The sequence below is a fragment of the Camellia sinensis genome, chromosome 10 (genome assembly GCF_055761805.1).
Source record: "Camellia sinensis isolate YWXY chromosome 10, ASM5576180v1, whole genome shotgun sequence".
NCBI classification, from domain to species: domain Eukaryota; kingdom Viridiplantae; phylum Streptophyta; class Magnoliopsida; order Ericales; family Theaceae; genus Camellia; species Camellia sinensis.
This window is the reverse complement of record NC_138970.1, coordinates 37,627,581-37,646,525: the sequence shown is the minus strand read 5'-3', so window position 1 is coordinate 37,646,525 and position 18,945 is coordinate 37,627,581. Positions and strand designations below refer to the sequence as shown.

At 34.6% G+C, this 18,945-nt stretch overlaps 1 protein-coding gene and 1 pseudogene across 5 annotated transcripts; one reads left to right on the top strand and one right to left on the bottom strand.

The window, feature by feature from the left end:
- Positions 1–247: 247 nt before the first annotated feature.
- Positions 248–6,932, bottom strand: LOC114321338 (putative LRR receptor-like serine/threonine-protein kinase At3g47570). Of its 5 annotated transcripts, none has more exons than XM_082891264.1 (5): positions 5,655–6,932; positions 5,446–5,572; positions 2,194–4,531; positions 1,831–2,124; positions 248–1,216 (listed from the first exon to the last, which is right to left on the bottom strand). In XM_082891264.1, the coding sequence occupies exons 3-5, from the start codon at positions 2,333–2,335 to the stop codon at positions 1,008–1,010; spliced, it is 645 nt and encodes a 214-aa protein (XP_082747390.1). In that variant the 5' UTR covers positions 2,336–4,531; positions 5,446–5,572; positions 5,655–6,932; the 3' UTR covers positions 248–1,007. The 5 variants fall into 5 exon arrangements, with proteins under 5 accessions (XP_082747390.1, XP_082747392.1, XP_082747389.1 ...); XM_082891266.1 differs by having other exon boundaries at positions 1,831–2,058; XM_082891263.1 differs by having other exon boundaries at positions 1,831–2,379; positions 4,449–4,531.
- Positions 6,933–8,827: 1,895 nt separating this feature from the next.
- On the top strand, positions 8,828–12,313 carry LOC114321383 (receptor kinase-like protein Xa21; annotated as a pseudogene).
- Positions 12,314–18,945: the final 6,632 nt, after the last annotated feature.

Below are 18,945 nucleotides of genomic sequence, written 5' to 3'. Positions count from 1 at the left end.
TTATTTTAGAATTTATGAGCAAAAAAATTAGAGTTTGTCCTTTTCAAGAAAAGGGGCTCCAGGAAGGAGTTATGGCAAAAAATCTCAATTTTTTAAGGGTCATTATCAATTATACTAAATCAACACAATATCAAAACTCAAGAATAAAATTGATACAATTAAAATTACAATGACAAAAGAAAGTTAATTATGGTTTAAGAATAGAATTAATTATGATGTTCAAATGAAAGAAAGGAAATGCAAACGGTACACTAGATCTACTAATTTATTCATTAATCAAACGAGACAGGGAAACAAAATATACAGAAATAGAATACATAAAATTATAAAATAAAATAAAAAATAGACAAGGGGATGGGCCCCACATCTTGTCTATCTTTGTGAAACTAGGACGGAGACTTTTTCAATTTTAAAATCTTAACTTGACCATCATGTTAGGGTTGTGTGGCCATTACGAATTCTGTTTCAATAATCCAATTCGTTTAACTTGTACGGTTCTTCTTGTATATCATTTTTGAAAAAACACTAAGTCGATCCAATAATTATAATATTTTTATTTTATCACGTTTGTCTCCAAAAAAATCAATGACTAATTTTAAAAAATATACTTGTCATTTATTTTTTCAAAGACAAATGTGATAAAATAAAAATATTACGATTATCAAATAAATCTAATTTTTTTTCATGAATGATATACAAGGAAGACTATACAAAAATAACAGTTCAAATCATTCAAATAAGGTCCATGCCAAACATGAGGATGAAGTTTAGATTTTGAAATTGAGAGAAAACACTGAGAGAGGACCTTTATTATCCATTTTGAGCAGTTTGCACATTGCTTGAAATCCTTCTCCCAAGTAGCATGTCCATAACTAAATGTAGTTCCTTAATCGCCTCAACAATGGCCATTCGTTCTCTTGGTGATTCCTCAGAGCATGCGACTCCAATCCTGAGTATCAAAATTAAGCACTCATGGAATTTTCCTTTTCCTATTTGTTTCCTGGAATTTATGTTGGTTGCTTCCTCCCTGATACAAGTTTCCAATCAACAATCTCCATTACTCTTTCTGGCGAAGCTGTCGCGGATAATTTGTGAAGGGTTAAGACATCTTTAAACATGTCATCAGTTGGTCTTTTTCCTATGAATAATTCTAACAAGAGGATCCCATAGCTATATATATCACCATCGATGGACACTTGACTCCCCATGCCATATTCTGCATTACACATACAATACATATTAAATTCAATCTTCCACACCATTTATTTCTATGGGTGGAAAAAAAAAAAAAAACATACGAAATGTTTTCATGAATTTTTTTTTTTATAGAAAAAATATTTTCTTATGTTTGATTATGACCATGAAACTAATGTGCTAGAGATTATAGTAGTGGTAGTACTAGTGTGGGGGTAGTGGCAAGGTGGTTGTCATTGTGATGATGATAGGGGTAGGGCAAAGGTGGCACTAGCAGTGGGTTGGCAATGACTGTAATTGCTGGCAGTAGTGGTGGTGATGGTGATAGTGATAGTCCTATGGCGGTAGACGAGTGATGGCTTTGAAAAAAAACTTCAATCTGAAAAATATTTTTCACCTTTCAAAAGTAAAAACATTTTCTTTCTAAATAATTTTGTTTTCCATTAACCACAAAAAGCAATTTTTGTAGGCTTTCATCTTCTGTTGAACCAAAGGTTAGAAAATGCCAAAAAAAAAAATAAATAAAAATCGCCTAAACAAACTGATTATTAATTTATACTTACAAATGCATACATATATATATATAGACATATAGGTGAATACATCACTCAAAATATAAGGTATATTGTGGATTACCTGGTGCTATATAACCAATAGTTCCTTTGATACCAACAGAGCTAGTTTGGCTTTGAGAAATTTCATTGTTGCAGTGTTGTAAGAGCTTCGCTAAACCAAAATCACCGACATGGGCAGTCATGTCATTGTTGAAAAGAATGTTGCTCGGCTTTATATCACAATGTATGACTGGGATGTGACAATGGTTGTGAAGATAATCCAAAGCATAAGCCACATCAATCGCTATCCCTAATCGTTGAAAAAGGCTTAAACTTTTCGGCTGCTCATTGGCACCACCACCACCTGCTTGTGGAACTAGATGTAACCAACTTTCAAGGCTTCCATTTTCCATGAACTCATATATTAGGGCTTTGAAGTCATTACCTTGGAAATCAACACTTGCACAAACACTGATAATCTCGACGCGGTTTCGATGCCTGATGTTTCTAAGAGTTTTGTATTCAGCTACAAAACTCTTTGAAGCTCCTCTGTTTTGTTGCTCAAGTACCTTCACCGCGATAGGCATTTCATTTGGATGGAGAATTCCTTTGTATACTAAACCAAAGCTTCCTGTACGAATCAAGTTAGTCAAAGAGAACCCATTTGTCGTTTTGAGAAGATTTCCATATGATATTTTCAAAGAAGAATCTATCAAAGAAGATGGCACACAAGATTGCTTTCTCGTTGTTCTAAGCCAACAAAGGATTAGAATAGATGATGCCAAAATGAACCCAAAACCCCATAAACTATGGAAATAATTAACTTTCTCGGTTTTTTAGAAGCACAAGCCGAAAACTATAGTGCAGGTATACCTCCACAAAGCTTGTTATTTCCCGACACTGAAATTGCAGTTGCATTCAGGAACACTCCCCCTACTGGTACCTCTCCCTCGAGATTATTGAAAGAAAGGTGTAAATTCCTCAAAAAGGGAAAGCTTTCTAAAAATTTGGGAATTTCACCTGATAGGTTATTGTGTGAGAGACTTAATTCTTCGATGGCCTTCAAAGAACTCAACGATTGTGGAAAGGTTCCTTCAAATGAATTGTTGTCCAAATAAAGACGTTCCAAAGAAGTGCAACTGCCAAGGCTGCTAGGACTTCCACCAGATAACTTGTTATGAGAAAGATTTAGTTCAACAAGATTTTTCAAGTTACCGACTTCCACAGGGATAGAACCAGTTAGACAGTTTCGAGACAAGTCTAGAGATATTGACAAAGATGAGAGACCAATTACTTTTTGGGGTATGCTACCAAACAGACCATTACCATAAAGATGCAGCAGTATCAAACCTTGGCAATTTCCAAGACTTGAAGGTATGTTTCCTTGAAAATAATTTTCTTCTAATCAAAACCGGTTCAATAGTGTTAAATTTCCAATAAAGGAAGGAATTTCCCCAGACAATTTGTTGTCACTAAAACCCAAGTCTTGAAGCTTAACAAGTTTACCAATAGAGGTCGGAATACTTCCTATCAATTGATTCTCGTCCATAGCTAGAGCATTTAGGCTCACAAGATTTCCAATATCTGCTAGAACGTTTCTAGATATCTCGTTTGCTGCCACTGATAAATGCTCGAGTTTTGTCGAGAAGTTAGCTAAAGAATTCGGTAAAACACCTCCAAAATTATTTTCCTGTAATTGCAACACTCTCAATTTGCTACAATTGGCTAAAGTAGTTAAGAAATTAAGGTCATTGGCATGCCCAGTTCCCAAACCACTCTTATCTAAACTCAATCAAGAGAGATTATTTGGGTTTCCAAAATTAATAGCCACTCCAAGAGAAAATTTGTTAAGCGATAAGTCAAGGTATTTTAGTTTTGAAGCATTTGATATTGAAAATGGAATTGAGCCACTAAATTGGTTTCCCCAAATATTAATCACTTCAACATTTGGCAAAGTGAGGCCTAAATTTTGAGGAAGACTTCCTTCAAGTAAATTACTTGGTGCCTCCAAAGCAATCAATGACGAGATATTATAGATAGATGAAGGAATCACACCTGATAGTTTATTTGAGAAGATAGAAAGATATGTTAAGCTTTTCAGGCCGCCTAGGGATTCTAGAATACTTCCCTCTAACATATTCAAATGCGCCAAGAAACGTTCAAGAGATGAAAGGTTTACATAAATAGTTGGGATTGCCCCTGTCAAATTGTTGGAATCAATATAAAGTAGCACCAATTGGGATAAGGAGCCAAGCTCTTTAGGAAGATTTCCTATAAACTTGTTGCCTAAATGAAGACTCCTCAAGTCATTGCAATTTGAAAGGTTCGCTGGAATTCGTCCTTCCAACGAGTTACTAGTCAATACCAGAACTTGCAACTTGAATAACCGACCCATTTCATGAGGAATTTTACCTTGAAAGCTGTTGTTTGAGAGGTTAGCAGTTCTAAGGAAACTAAGGTTTCCAATAGAAAGAGATATAGAACCTACTAAATTACGGGACTCTAAACTCAAGGCAATGACCCTCTGATGGCGATGGCCACATAAAACACCTTCCCACTGGCAGAAATGGAGAGAATCATTCCATGAGCTTGTGACTAGCATTGGATCATGAGTTATTTGAGCCTTGATGGAAAAGCAAGGCTAAGTGATCACAACCAACAAAAAACCAAAATAGGGGAGAAAAAGGTCATTTGTCTTACAGGATTTGTGTTTATTGTTTTGGGGGGTTGCTCCTGGTCGGTGAGCCACTTCCAAACTTTCACCAAAATTAAAATATCGTGAACTGCACTAAAAATATAATTAAAAACCAAAATAGGGGAGAAAAAGATAATTTTAGTTATGTGAATTCTTTGACAAAGAACATAGGAAGCTCCTGATATAGAAAACATATGCAAAAAACAAGTAGTTCAAAGGCCACTAAGGTTTGTAAAAGACTCTTGAACTGCACTAAAAATTTAAAAGGATTAAAATTAAAAACACCAAACTTTCACCAAAATTAAAATATCGTGATAAAAAAGGACTGATAAATAGTTTGATGAATGTCTTGAGTATAATATGAATTCAAGTTTCATTCACTTGTTCCCCCCGCCATCAATTTTAGCCTTCATGGTTTAAATCTTACATATGCAAACGCATTGCAGCCTTGATGGCAAAGTCCTCTATATGACAAAAACCATTTATATGCAAATAACTACATGTTTGTGCGAAGGTATGCATCTGGGCCTCCAAAAAGTAGCAAAATTCAACTTCTAAAAGTTGTGGCAGATCATAAACATCAAACATACTGAAATTTAATATTAGATTGAGAACCATATATATATATATATATATATATATATATCAAAATACCCCACATGGAGTTGAGGTCACAAAACACAAATTACAAGCATAGCCCAATTTAATAACAAACTTAGCAACCTATGCATGGAAATGAAGATATGTGAGCATCTAAATCAGCTCTGCATAAAAATAAATAAATAAATAAAAATAAAACACAAACGTGAAGATTCCAGTAAAACCCAATTCTAGAGTCATCAAATTTAATAAAGAGCTTCAATTTTCAAACACAAAAACATGAGAAATTATAAGTAACACAATACTAATAATAGTAAAGTACCAGTACCCAATTGGCCTTTCAAAAATATATACCCATGGGCTAAAGATTGAAGAAGAAAAAACAAAGGTCAACAAAATTACCAGGTCAAGAACATCAACAAGGGATTTAATTCCATTTTCATCCATGGAATTGATATGATCCTCCACCCATTTCCCCAAAATCAAATCTAGTTCAAGAAACCCTCTTTGTCTTCTTCTGTATAACAACCTAGATGGACATATAGAGATGGAAATCACCATCAAAATCACCTGAATACTTAATACACAAATGGCATTTTTGTAAAACAAACCTGTTGAATAAACGCCTTTTGCTTTCTTTGTCGGAGAGATCAATATTTAGGGATTTAGTAGAAGAATAAAATCGACAAAACGAACCAACAAAATTCTTGAACAAATAAAAAAGAAAAATAAATTAATAAAATGAATAGAAGGATATATATATATATATAGAGAGAGAGAGAGAGAGAGAGAGATTGCCTGGAAAGAATCCCATTTGAAACCAGAATGCAAAAGTAACACAGAGCTACCAAGCATGTTACAACAAAGCCAATTGTGGAAATAAAGAACAAGAAAGCCAGTGGTGAAAACTCTGTTGACTGTTGAGTCCAAAACACAATGCTATAGAAAGCTTATCAAACATAATTTGGCAAAATCAAAACTCTAATGCTGTGTTTGGTTGATTGAAATGAAATGGAATGGAATGATCATTCCTATACAATGGTATATTCCGTTTGCAATGTTTAACAGATATGGAAATGAACAATTTGATGGAATCATTCATTTCATTTCATTCCATCGAACCAAAAACTATTTGACAGTGAAAACCTCATTATATCCTAAATTTTGAGAAATTGAAGCTATCAATCTTTAGGGTAAAGTTCTATCAATTAGAGAAAGATCATCCAAAATTCGAACAGAGAATCTGTAAAAAGAAAAACATGGTGCTTATACAAATACATGTATGTGTAAGTGTGTGTATATATATATATAAGCATGTATCTATATGTAGTTGAGAAAATAGATGTAAGGGAAGGGTTACTTGAGAGAGAGAGAGAGAGAGAGAGAGAGAGAGTCGGGCAGAGGGAGAAGGGGCTGGACTGCGAGAGATGAGAGCTTTTTGTGAGTTTGAGTTGTAGAAAAAGATCTTGAGACTGATTGCAAAACAGAAAAGAAGAAATGGAGAAAAGCCTATCATTCCATCGACTGGTTTCCTCTTGCTCCGACTCGATCGGACTCGATCTCGGTCCCTGTCTCGATCCCGATGATCTTGATCCTTCTTCACTCCTCAGTCTCGTAACCCCGTCGATTTATGCAACTCAACCGAACCATCTTCCTCTACAAAATCATTAGAATCAGAATCAAGAAAACCAAAAAAACCATCAAGAAATTTCAAACAAATCGATGCAAGAATCAATGGATTTAGAATTAGATCTGATCCCTGGTGAATCTCTCAAGACGCATGAGGAGACAGAAAACCCTAGATCTAGGACAGAGAGAGAAAACAATAGAGAGAGATGAAGAGAGAAAACAAAATGACGGAAAGAGAAATGGGGGCAGAGGGACACGGAGCACCGCTATTAAGTGGAACATGCGTGTCTTTAATTTCACTTTAGGTTTTGCACAGCGTTTTTCAAAAAAACATTATCTAAAAAACGTGGTTATAGACAAATTTTGTTGCAGTGAGAATACCGAAAATAATGACATCAACAATAAAGCAATTCAAAATAAATAAATAAATGAATGATACCCAACATTGGAAAGAGAATAAAATAATTCAGAATTTCATTAATGGTCAAAATTGTTGGGCCATAGGTCTTGCATGTTATTTATAATTATACACAAATATAATCCACTATGAAACAGTCAATAAGACAATTACTAACTAATCACAAAATAAACTTTGCACAAAAAAATAAAATAAAATCTTAGCCAAACTCAAATTTGTTTATATCAAGAAAAGAAATCTTTTTTAAAAACAGAAATTGTTCAAATAAATCTAGCCACAATCAGAAAAGAAATTGTTCAAATAAATCTTTTTGTTCGAATAAATCTTTTTGAAAAACAGTAAAATTGTAAAACTAAAAGCTTAAAAGATGAAATCTAGGAAATCATTCCATAACTGCGGCTGAGCTTTTTGGATATTTTCAATTCAAGAAGATACTGTAGTTAGTAGACGCAAAATGGAGCATTCATCTTCAGGTGTTAAATTGCTTCTGGTGTATCTGCATCATGCAACTTTTGTTTTGTGCATTAGCTTCAGCCCTGGAAATGAAGCAACATCCATATCCAAATCCCAATGCTTTCAAATATTTATCTAGAAAAGCAAGGTCAAATGTGGTCAAACTGAAATTCTAATGCTTGTGTATTAAGGTATATCAAAACCCCATTAATGCATCCAAAGCTCTCTCAGCAGGCCATTCTCTTTCATTGCTTCCAAAAAGATTTAAGCTCTGAAATTACTCAAATGAATGTTCTATATCACAAGACACACATCTCAAATGGCAATCAACAGCTAAACATGCAACCTAATTGCTTGACTATAACACACAAGGTGGACATGCACATGTTGTATCACACACCAAGATAATAACCTAATTGCTTGACTATAACACACAAGGTGGACATGCACATGTTCTATCACACACCAAGATAATAACCTAATTGCTTGACTATAACACACAACATGGACATGCACATGTTCTATCACACACCAAGATAATGAATGGAAAAAGAAGGGAAAAAAAAAGAAAAAAGTGATTTAGGGAAACATATAGAAGCAATGATGAACAATAATTTTGAATTCGTTGATTTACACATGAATGCCAGAAACAAAATCTTGCTAATTTTACAAGAATACTGAGAAGGAGAAATTCATTGTGCACATTCTTAAAAAAGAGTACACAGTAAGAAATGTTAAGCCACTTAGTGGTAATAGTTACAAATGATTGAATCTATGGTTACACCTCCTAAAGTGAAAGTTACAAACCATTATAGTTATGTTATGAACAGTCTCGTGAAAATGTTAGCAGCTCCCTACCAAGAATAAAATAATTAACAATGCTTGATTCATAAAGAAATATCATTAATCATAAGTCACAAGAATAGAACTTGGTTCAACTTAAAGCCACAAGATATGCATTTTTCTTCTAATTACCATAAGTCATAGGTGTTGGTTGAGCAGTCTCTCTCTGGGTGATTCTTAGCTTTTCAGTCCTATTCAATAAACATCATAACAATCTAAACAAAGTAAGTATGTACAACAATGTTCACACCCTGTTTTTTGCCAGATGCCAAACGTAGAATGGGAATCTGGCTCAAAAATCGTACGCCAGGGCAGCTGAGCTTTTTGGATATTTTCAATTCAATTAATGCTGCATTAAATTCAACACCTATAAACACCTGCTTGATGCTGGCCTAAGTTTTCAGAACTAATCAAGAAGATACTGTAGTTGGTAGTCACAAAATGGAGCATTCATCTTCACACGTCAAATGGTTTTTGGTGTGTGCGCTTCATGGAACTTTTGTTCTGTCATTGAGCTTAGGCCTGGAATTGCTTGCAAGAGCATCCACCTCTGGAAATGAGTCGGATCACTTGGCCTTGCTTACTTTCAAGAGTCATATTATTCAGGATCCACTGCAAATTATGAGCTCATGGAATGACTTGCTCCATTTCTGTAACTGGGCAGGTATTACTTGCAATCCTTCCAACGGAATAGTTATGATTCTGAACCTGGAAGCTCAGAAGCTGGTTGGCTCCATACCATCTTCTGTAGGAAACCTTTCATTGCTCACTGGGATCAACCTGCAAAACAACAGCTTCCACGGTGAAATCCCACCAGAGTTGGGCCGTTTGTTGCACCTGCAACATCTCAATTTGACTGCAAATTCATTAGGTGGAATGATTCCAACAAATCTGACCCATTGTACTGAGCTCAGAATCCTTAAATTGAATTATAATGAGCTCACTGGACCAATACCAGACTAGCTTAGTTCACTTTCAAAATTATTGATTCTGAGCCTAGGTATTAATAGCCTCGCAGGAAAAATCCCAGCTTGGATTGGTAACTTTTCATCACTATTGATTCTTGGACTCACCCAGAACAATCTTGTTGGTAGCATACCAGATGAGCTTGGCCATCTGTCACAACTAGGGATTTTTCAATTGTATGAAAATCAGCTGTCAGGTGTAGTCCCTCATTCCATTTACAACATCTCTTCCATTTACTACTTCTCGGTTACTCAAAACCATTTACACGGGCAGATACCAATAGACGTTGGCCTTACTCTTCCTAATCTCCAAATTTTTGCTGGTGGTGTCAACAATTTCAAAGGAACCATTCCTGTATCGATATCAAATGCCTCTGGACTCCAGATACTTGACTTTGCTCAAAACAATCTCACAGGAACTCTGCCCATGAGTTTAGGAAGGTTAAGAGCTTTGTATTGGCTAAATTTCGATGAAAATGAACTAGGATATGGGAAGAATGGAGAGTTAAATTCTGTAAACTCCCTGGTCAACTGTACAATTCTGTTTAAGTTGGGCATAGCTTGAAACCATTTTGGAGGAGAATTGCCCGGTTCAATGGCCAACCTTTCGACACAGATGGCAAAATTTACAATGGGTTCCAATCTAATATATGGAAACATCCCTTTTGGGATTGGAAACCTAGTCAACTAGAACAATCTAGCAATGGAAGATAACCTTTTCACCGGTAATGTCCCTGATGTTATTAGAAAGCTTCAGAACTTACAAGGATTGTCATTGAATGGTAAAGATTTATCCGGGCCAATTCCACCGCTATTTGGTAACTTAATGAGCTTACCCAAGCTTCTTATGGAGGAGAATGGCTTTGATGGAACTATACCTTCAAGCATCGAAAACTGCTATAACTTGCAAACACTAAATCTGTCCAGGAATAATCTAAGTGGTACTGTACCCATACAAGTTATCGGTCTCTCGTCCCTCTCAATTTCTTTAGACATTTCTTATAATTCTTTGACAGGTCCAATACCATCTGAAGTGGGCAATTTGATAAACCTCATGGAGTTAGATGTGTCAATGAACAACTTCACCGGTGAAATACCCAGCTCCATAGCTAGTTGTACTAGTCTGGAGATCCTCCATATTGAGCATAATATGTTTCAAGGAACAATTTCTCAGTCTTTGCATGCTTTAAGGGTCTACTAGAGATAGATCTTTCACATAATAACTTGTCTGGGAAGATCCCAAGCTTTCTTGGAACATTCTCTCTCAAGAAACTTGATCTTTCTTTCAATGATTTCGAGGGTGAAGTGCCTAAAGAAGGGATCTTTGCGAATACAAGTGCACTTTCAATTATTGGAAACGACAAGCTTTGTGGGGGTATCCCAGAATTACTTTTACCAACATGCTCTAAGAAGCTTCATTCATCAGGAAATCTTCTTGCCCCCAAAGTACTAATCCCTGCAATCACTGCAATCATATTGATATCTATTATGTTTTGTTGTTTGGTTGCATATTTAATGCTGGAAAAATCAAGAACCAGAACTTCAATTGCATCTTCTTTGGAGGGTTTGAGATCAGGAGTTTCTTACTCAGAGCTCATGAAATCAACTAATGGCTTTTCCACGAAAAATCTGATTGGCTTGGGAAGTTTTGGTTCGATATACAAGGGTCTAAGTGGTGATGGAAAAGTTGTTGCAGTGAAAGTACTAAACCTGCAACAAGAAGGAGCTTCAAAGAGTTTCATAGACGAATGCAAAGCCTTGACAACTATACGACACAGAAACCTCCTTAAGATCATAACTCTGTGTTCAAGTATGGATCTTGAGGGTAATGATTTCAAAGCATTGGTATTCGAGTTTATGTCTAAAAGAAGCCTAGACCAATGGTTGCATCCAAGGGATGACGACGAGCAACCTCGAACAAAGAGTTTTAGCATTGTACAGAGGCTGAACATAGCCATTGATGTTGCTTCTGCCTCGAATTATCTCCATTACCATTGTCAAACACCAATTGTTCACTGTGACCTGAAGCCAAGCAATGTGCTTCTTGATGAAGATATGACAGCCCATGTTGGAGACTTTGGATTGGCAAAGTTCCTCCTTGAAGCATCATCATCAGCCATCCCCTCAAGTATGTCTGTTGGGCTGAAAGGTTCACTTTCAGTTCAATTGGATACTCTTCATACCGTTACATCGTGACCATAACAATTCGTCTCCTCTATCGCTATTTAAACCTTGACATATAGATACTGTGTCTATGCAATATTATAAGGAACAAAATATTCATTTACCATTGACATAAAGAATATTTGACACTTGACAGTACTGTTGAAATGCAAAGTATGGTACGGGTGGCCAAGTGTCTATACTCGGAGATGTGTACAGCTATGGGTATTCATACTGGAGATGTTTACTGGGAAAAGACCAACCGATGACATATTTCAAGATGGTCTCAGTCTTCACGAGTTTGTCACAATGGCTTTTCCTAAACGCATCATGGACATAGTAGACCTGTCATTGCTCGTTGGAGGAGAAGAAAATGATGATGAAAATGGAGAAGTAATACGAGAAAGAGAAATAATCAAAGAGGATGATACCCACACAAGTGCAAGAAGAAGAGAAGAGTGTTTGGTTGCAGTGATATGAGTTGGCCTGTCATGTTCAAATGCAGAATCAGGAGAGCGTATGACAATGGACGATGTTGTGAACATAATGCATGTGATAAGAGATTCGTTTCTTGGGTTAAAGAACCAGAATTGGAGAAGAATAAGATAGGTCTTGAATTTCAAAATTTTGATCCTTGATTGATTTACTTTGCTATTGTATCTTCATATGATATGCATGGAATAGTTTGTAATTGTGTTATTATGAATGATATTAGAAGTTTGCACTATGTCATAAACCACAAAGAAGAAAATATTTTTTGGGCAATATATTAAAGAAGTTGATTTAAATTTTACTGTAACATGTTTAGTGAAAAATCCACAACCTCTTATGAGTTGTGAGTCTTGTGATTGTTCTTTGGGCTCAATATTTGATCAAACCAATTTGGGACTGCGAAGTCCTATAATTTTGGATTCCAAATACTCTGATTTTGAAACTATTTTTAAAATATGTGTTGTATACATTATCACTGCCCCTTCATCTTCTTCCACATCTACCCTGCAACATCAACAAACCAACCAAGCACATCCCAAAAACCAACTCTTGAAAGAAATACTAAAAATGCAGATCAATTATTAAACAAATACTAGTGGTTAATGATTCGTGAGACCTCGTCGACGAACCACATATAGAGGCGATTGTGGCCTGTAAAAGGGTTATACCTCTTGGGGATTTTTACAGGATATCCATCCATGGACGAAGAAACCTTAATGGAGACGATTGGGTCGAAATATGACATTTTCTAGGGTATGGAAATGTGAAATGCTGAAGCTATCAACCCCAGCCCCATCTCTCTCTCTCTCTCTCTCTCTCTCTAGATTTTGATTGGTGATCGAATTGTAAGGGGTTTGTGTAGCATTCTGTGTGTTCGTTTAAGGAAGGATTGACCATATTTATAACCAATAAATGGCGGGTAAATGTTGGTGATTGATGGAGGTGAGTTTGGTAAACAGAGAAGTTAGTTAAAAAGTCAGTTTTTTTTTTTTTAAAAGATATATAGCAAATAATAAAAAAAATAAAAAAGCAAATAAAAAATAACTAGATCGAAGTTACTAAACGCATCCAAAACTTCATTATACCGTAATCTTCAACTTGAAATCTAAAGACCCCACCTCCGCAGGTCAAGATGGGACATTAAAGTTGAGATGGTCGCCTAACATGAAACGAATGCATTAAACAACGTTGGTATTCTGATTGTAAGAAAATTTGAATTAGATCTTAAAATTTTAGGCGCGAGGGTGAAAGTTTGGGCGCAAGCCAAACATCAGATCTAGAAGATCAGAAAGAGAGAGGGGCAACACCAACACCGACACCGATAGTCAGAGGTAGATCTGAAAAAGATGAGGTAGATCTGAAAAAGATAAGGTAGATTTGGTAAGAATGGATGGAGGCAGGAAGGTGGCAAATCTAGTGACAATATGGTGGTGGTGGTGCTGAAAATGGTTGGAAGGACAAGCTTCCAAAATCATTAAGCAAAAAGACAAAGAAAATAAGAAAAATTGGATGGAATGAGGAAAGAGGAGACCAGCGGCCCCCACCTCCAGCAGTACACCCAATAAAAGGCTTAGGGAGGGAGGTTTAGGGAGAGATGCTCTAAGTTTTGAGAGAGAGAGAGAACAAATTACTTGAGAAGGGTTTTAAGGATTTTGTTAGCATAATTATATTCGAACATTATACTTTATCTTAGTGCACACTATTAATGCTGTTAGAATATTAACTTTTGAACAAAAATGAAAGAGAGATTTATTTATAAATCTCATTTAGTGAACTTATAGCCCAATAAGTCCATAAAATTTTCTAGTGTCCATCAAGTCTCATATATTTAGACCTGTATTCTAATAGGTTATTTTTTCCATATTAGAATAATTATGTGGATTATTTTACCTTTATAGACTTTTATTATAATATATATATATATATATATATATTATACTATATATTTATGGAAGAGAATATTAATTATTTGATATATTTCATTTATAGTATATAAAAAATTGTATATAGAATATGGAAGATTATTATTCTTAGTGTTTTCTTTGCCTCAATATGAGGAATTGATCAAGGATCTTCTTTCACCATTTTTGCATAAGATTCTACTATGGTAGAATATTTGAAAGAAAATGTTAGTTACAGACCGATGACAGAGATGATGATGAACTCACAATAGATATGATGGTAAACTGGCGATGAACAATCATTTTTTTGCCACTGTTATACATAAACTGTAGTCTCTTCATCGATTTGTATAGTCACCAATATTGTATAGTTTATTCACCAGTATTATACTGGTGTTGATTATATATAGATTTTTCTAAAAATGTGCGTCAATATATATATGAACTATTTAATGTTTTTTATATATATGTATTGTCTGATGATTTTTTGCATATTGTTTGTCAATATACTTGTTGGTTGAACAATTATTTTTGTTACCATTGAACCATCAGAATAGTCGATTCACTCTTTTCAATTTTGTTTTCATATTTTCATGTTTCAGTGTGAATGTTCACATTAGTATAAATTTAATTTTTTTTAAGGTTAGTTGTATATTAATTGTAAACTATAAACATTCACATTGTATTGTGGTATGAGTTTTATTTTTTTGAATGTTTTTTTTGGGTGAATAATATTTTTTTGAATGTTAGTTGTATATTTGTTGTTTTTGTTACTATGCTTGTTGGTTAAATAATTATTTTTGTTACCATTGAACAATCGAAATAGTCGACTTTTATTTTCTCGTTACAATGTGAATGTTCACATTGTAATGTGTTGCAATTAGTGTTGTGATCAGCACATCATTAATCAATATTAATATTCACATTCAGGAATAGTCATACAAGCGCAAACAACAATGTGTTAATATTCACATTCAAAAATAGTCATACTAATATAAACAACAATGTGTTATTTTGGTCACAAACGTATTATGTATATAGAAATGTGAATATTCACATTCATTTTGTAATACAAATAGGTAATCGCATCCAATATTAATGTTCACACACTCATTTAACATTGAGTGTGTGTATTGTTCTATGAGGGGATGTTATTTACCAGCATACATTTGTAATATAAAAGTTCCCATTAGCATTTAATGAGAGATTTTTAGAAGGTGGACAATTTAGGATTTTGAGAATGTAAGAGATTTTCTCTATGGAATGAAGGACTATTGTTATTTTTTATTATGTATTGATTTCAAAATGGAAACATTCACAAAAACTAAAAAGGGTGATTTGGTCATATTATATTAAATAGGACCTAATTGAATACTAAAAAAGAAGATGGGTTAGATAGAATAAAACACTTAGAAATCAGATTTATCAAAAAATTACCTTCGAATATCAACTTCTGGAAAAAAAAAAAAAAACAATTGTTCGAACAAAAATTCCGTTTGATTGTTGATAGCTGAACATTTCTATTTTGTTTAGAAATCGATATCCAAACAATACAAATTGCGTATTGGGTAAATACCGGTGTGTAAATCCCATACCATACCTGAAGGGTAAAAAACCTTAAAAAACATATTGTACATTTTGAAAATGTGAATTGTATTGACCATGTTTGGTTTCAGAAAATTGAATTCACTTTTCAAAAAATTGAGTTTTTTTTTTCATATTTTTTTTTATTTTTAATGATTTTTTAAAATATTTTACGTAATTTTATTTTATTTTTTACAATATACTTAATCTAAATACTAGGTCTTAAGTGGGACCGGTGTGACCCCTCTAGTCTTCCTAGAAACTTTCCTAACCATGTTCAATTCTAGGATAAGTGGTAAGATCAGTTTTGAATTAAATTTTAGACTTTGAGATTTTCTAGTGTTAAGTTTAGTTTCTGGAAAAACTGAATAGTGAAATTCTGTTGTGATTTTTCAGAAATGGCTTCAAGAGATGATAACAGGAAATGTTGTTCCACCTAACAACCTTAAACCTTGCGAGGTTCTTAGAGGAATATCTATAGAGATCAAATGTGATTAAAGGCAATCATAAGATTGCATGATGACATCTCTGAATTTATCAGAGGCAATTAGAATGTTATCCTTGTGTCAATTATAGCATGTATAATTGATATGTGACTTTGCTTGAAAGTAAAGATGAGACAATCCGTTAAGGTGGGTGAACGTATTTTTTGAATTTTTATAATTCTAAATATTTTCTTAAATTGGTACTAATCACAAAGATAGAAAACTGGTAGTTCCTAGGAGGTGTTAGACCACTAGCTACACAATTACGAGATTGTGGTTCCTAGTAGTAAAAGAGTCTACTGATCATATGTCAAGACATGATGATTCCTAGCAATGAAATGGTCTACTGATCCTATGTCAAGACATTGTAATTCCTAGTAGTAGAGTGACTACTGATCACATGTCAAAACATTGTGATTCCTACTAGTAGAGAGTCTACTGATCACATGATGAGAAATGAGTGATTCCTAGTGATAAGACTACTGGCCATGATATGAAGTTCCGAATAGTAGACTATGGATCGCTAGGTTAGTGATTCCAATTAATAAGGCTATTGACTTTAGAGTGACATGTTGGACCAAACTATTTTGGTGCCTTGAATTCGAGAAAGACCTAATTCGGTTAATTACGGTCTAGGAATATGTTTTTTTATGATATGATTATGAGAGTCTCATAATCATTATGACATAAAGAATTGTTTAAAGATGCTGTATGAATTTTTGAAATAACCACCGAAACAATAGCATGAGAAATTTGACGACACTATATTGTCAAGTGGGTATTGACAAAATGTGTTTATGTCAAAAACACTGACAATAATGTCATTTTGTGTCTGTGTGTAGGTGACATACTCGTTGTTGGTAGTTATGAGAAGATGTTCAATACTACCAAGTGGATGTTAAACTCTAAGCTTGACATGGGCCTTGTAGATGTATATCTGAGAATTAAGATTTCCTGACCATTTGCTGGTAGTATACTTTCTTAGTCTTATTATTTTGATAAGAGTCTTGAGAAGTATAAGTCAGATACAAGCATGTTAAAGACTTCGGTAGCTTTAGTTTCCTTTTGACCAAGAATATTGAAATATTCTCAGGTCATTAGAAGTTTAAAGTATTTGATAAGGTGTATGAGGCCACGTATAACCTACTTATTTAGTAGGCAAAATAGATACACGGGTAATAAGGTACTTACAATGAAGTCGGGATATCTGATATAAAGACTACAAATCCATTAGTGGATTTGTTTTCACTAGTGGAGGTACAGTTGTGTCTTGGAAATCTTCCAAGCAGATGTATATCACGAGATCAATGATAGAATTGGAGTTCAGTGATTTAGATAAAGCTACCGAAGTAGTTAAATGGCTTTGTCATTTTCTTAAGGATATTCCATGTTGATCGAAACTTGTGCTAGCAATTTTATATACTTTGCGACAACTAAACAAGTATTGGTAAGGCACAGAGTAATACGTATAATGGAAGGTCTAGACATTTTCGTTGAAGACATAATTCCATACGACAGCTACTCTCTTGTGTTGTCACTATAGACTATGTAAAGTCTAAGGACAAAATTACGGATCAGTTAACCTAAGGGTTAAATGGAGAGTTAGTAAGAAGTCGTCAAGAGGAATGAGGTTAAGGCCTTTAGCGAATGTTACCGAAATGGAAAACCCAACCTAGTTGACTGGAGATCCCAAGATCTAGGTTCAAGGGGACAACCTAATTTCATATAACGGGTGAATCACAGTGGAGGGAAATCCTCCTACCCATTTCTTTATACAGTGATACCCTATGGGGTCACTACAAAAAAATCAAGATTTAGTAGTGGCCAAAACTGTTGCTAAAAGCAGGAAAAAGTGTCGCTAAAAACTAGAATACCTTTACCCGCGATTACAATAGCGATGGCCAAACTGCTGCAATAGCCCCGTCAGCATATCCTTATAGTGACGCTTTCTGCAAACGCTGGTATAGTTATTTTTATTGTGACGGTCGATGTAGTGACAGTTATAAATGTCACTATATCTTGAATTTACCAATTACTTGCTAACTTTATAGCGACGGGTTGACTGTCGCTATATCCTTCACCTTTGTGACATTTTGTGAACCGCTGCTATATTTTGACTCTATTCCATCAGTTTTATAGTGTCGCTATAGCCATAGAATTCGTTTTGAATTTTATTTACAGCGACGGTTATTAACTGCTATTGTAGGCTATGTTTTTTTTGGGGGGGATGAATCAGTCATAAATAAAATGACAAAAAACTGCAAGATACAAGGGGTATACCCTAGGAGCTAACCAACTATACAAAGACACATAAACCAAAACACATAAAAAGACAATCTAAATAGCGAAAACCATCCTGTTCACAAACCACATAAGCAAAGAGAAAATGAGAGCAAGAACAAGGCAAACAAGACAAAAAAAACCTAAGAGCAACATAACCTGGTTACACTGAAAAGATCCAAACAATAAAAGGAACTAGAAACAAAACCGAAAAGGCCATATTATAGAGACAATTTGATTAAAAAATGATCAAAACAGACACCATAGCCCCTAAGACAACAAACAACATCAAACTGTGGGCAAACTGTTGACAGTAAACACCAACCATAGCACCATGCACCAGCAGCAATGACACCAGGCATCAAAGTAAACAACAGCAGCCAACAAAAAAGCCAACAACCTGCTCACATTATATATCTATAACAACACTATTTTATTCTAATGGCTCAATACTCAATAATTGTAAAAGGTAAAAGAGTCTGCATTTTCATAATCCCAAAATATCCAAAACAACATAATTAAAAGGTTCATTACATAAGTCTATAATACAAAAAAGATCCAATGTTTGTAGCAAACTAATAGCTCACACTATAATCCAAAAGATAAACTTGTCACATAACAATAGTACTCAAAAGTATTACTCATAACGCCATTTTATAAAGACCTCCATGAAAAATGTTCAAATCGAG

Bases quoted from the DNA above. Each gene is read 5' to 3' on its own strand.
- LOC114321338 (XM_082891263.1), bottom strand. From the start codon at position 2,335: ATGCCTATCGCGGTGAAGGTACTTGAGCAACAAAACAGAGGAGCTTCA. The intron at 1,217-1,830 runs GTAATCCACAAT...TGTGTAATGCAG, and splicing joins TATTGGTTATATAGCACCAG to AATATGGCATGGGGAGTCAA.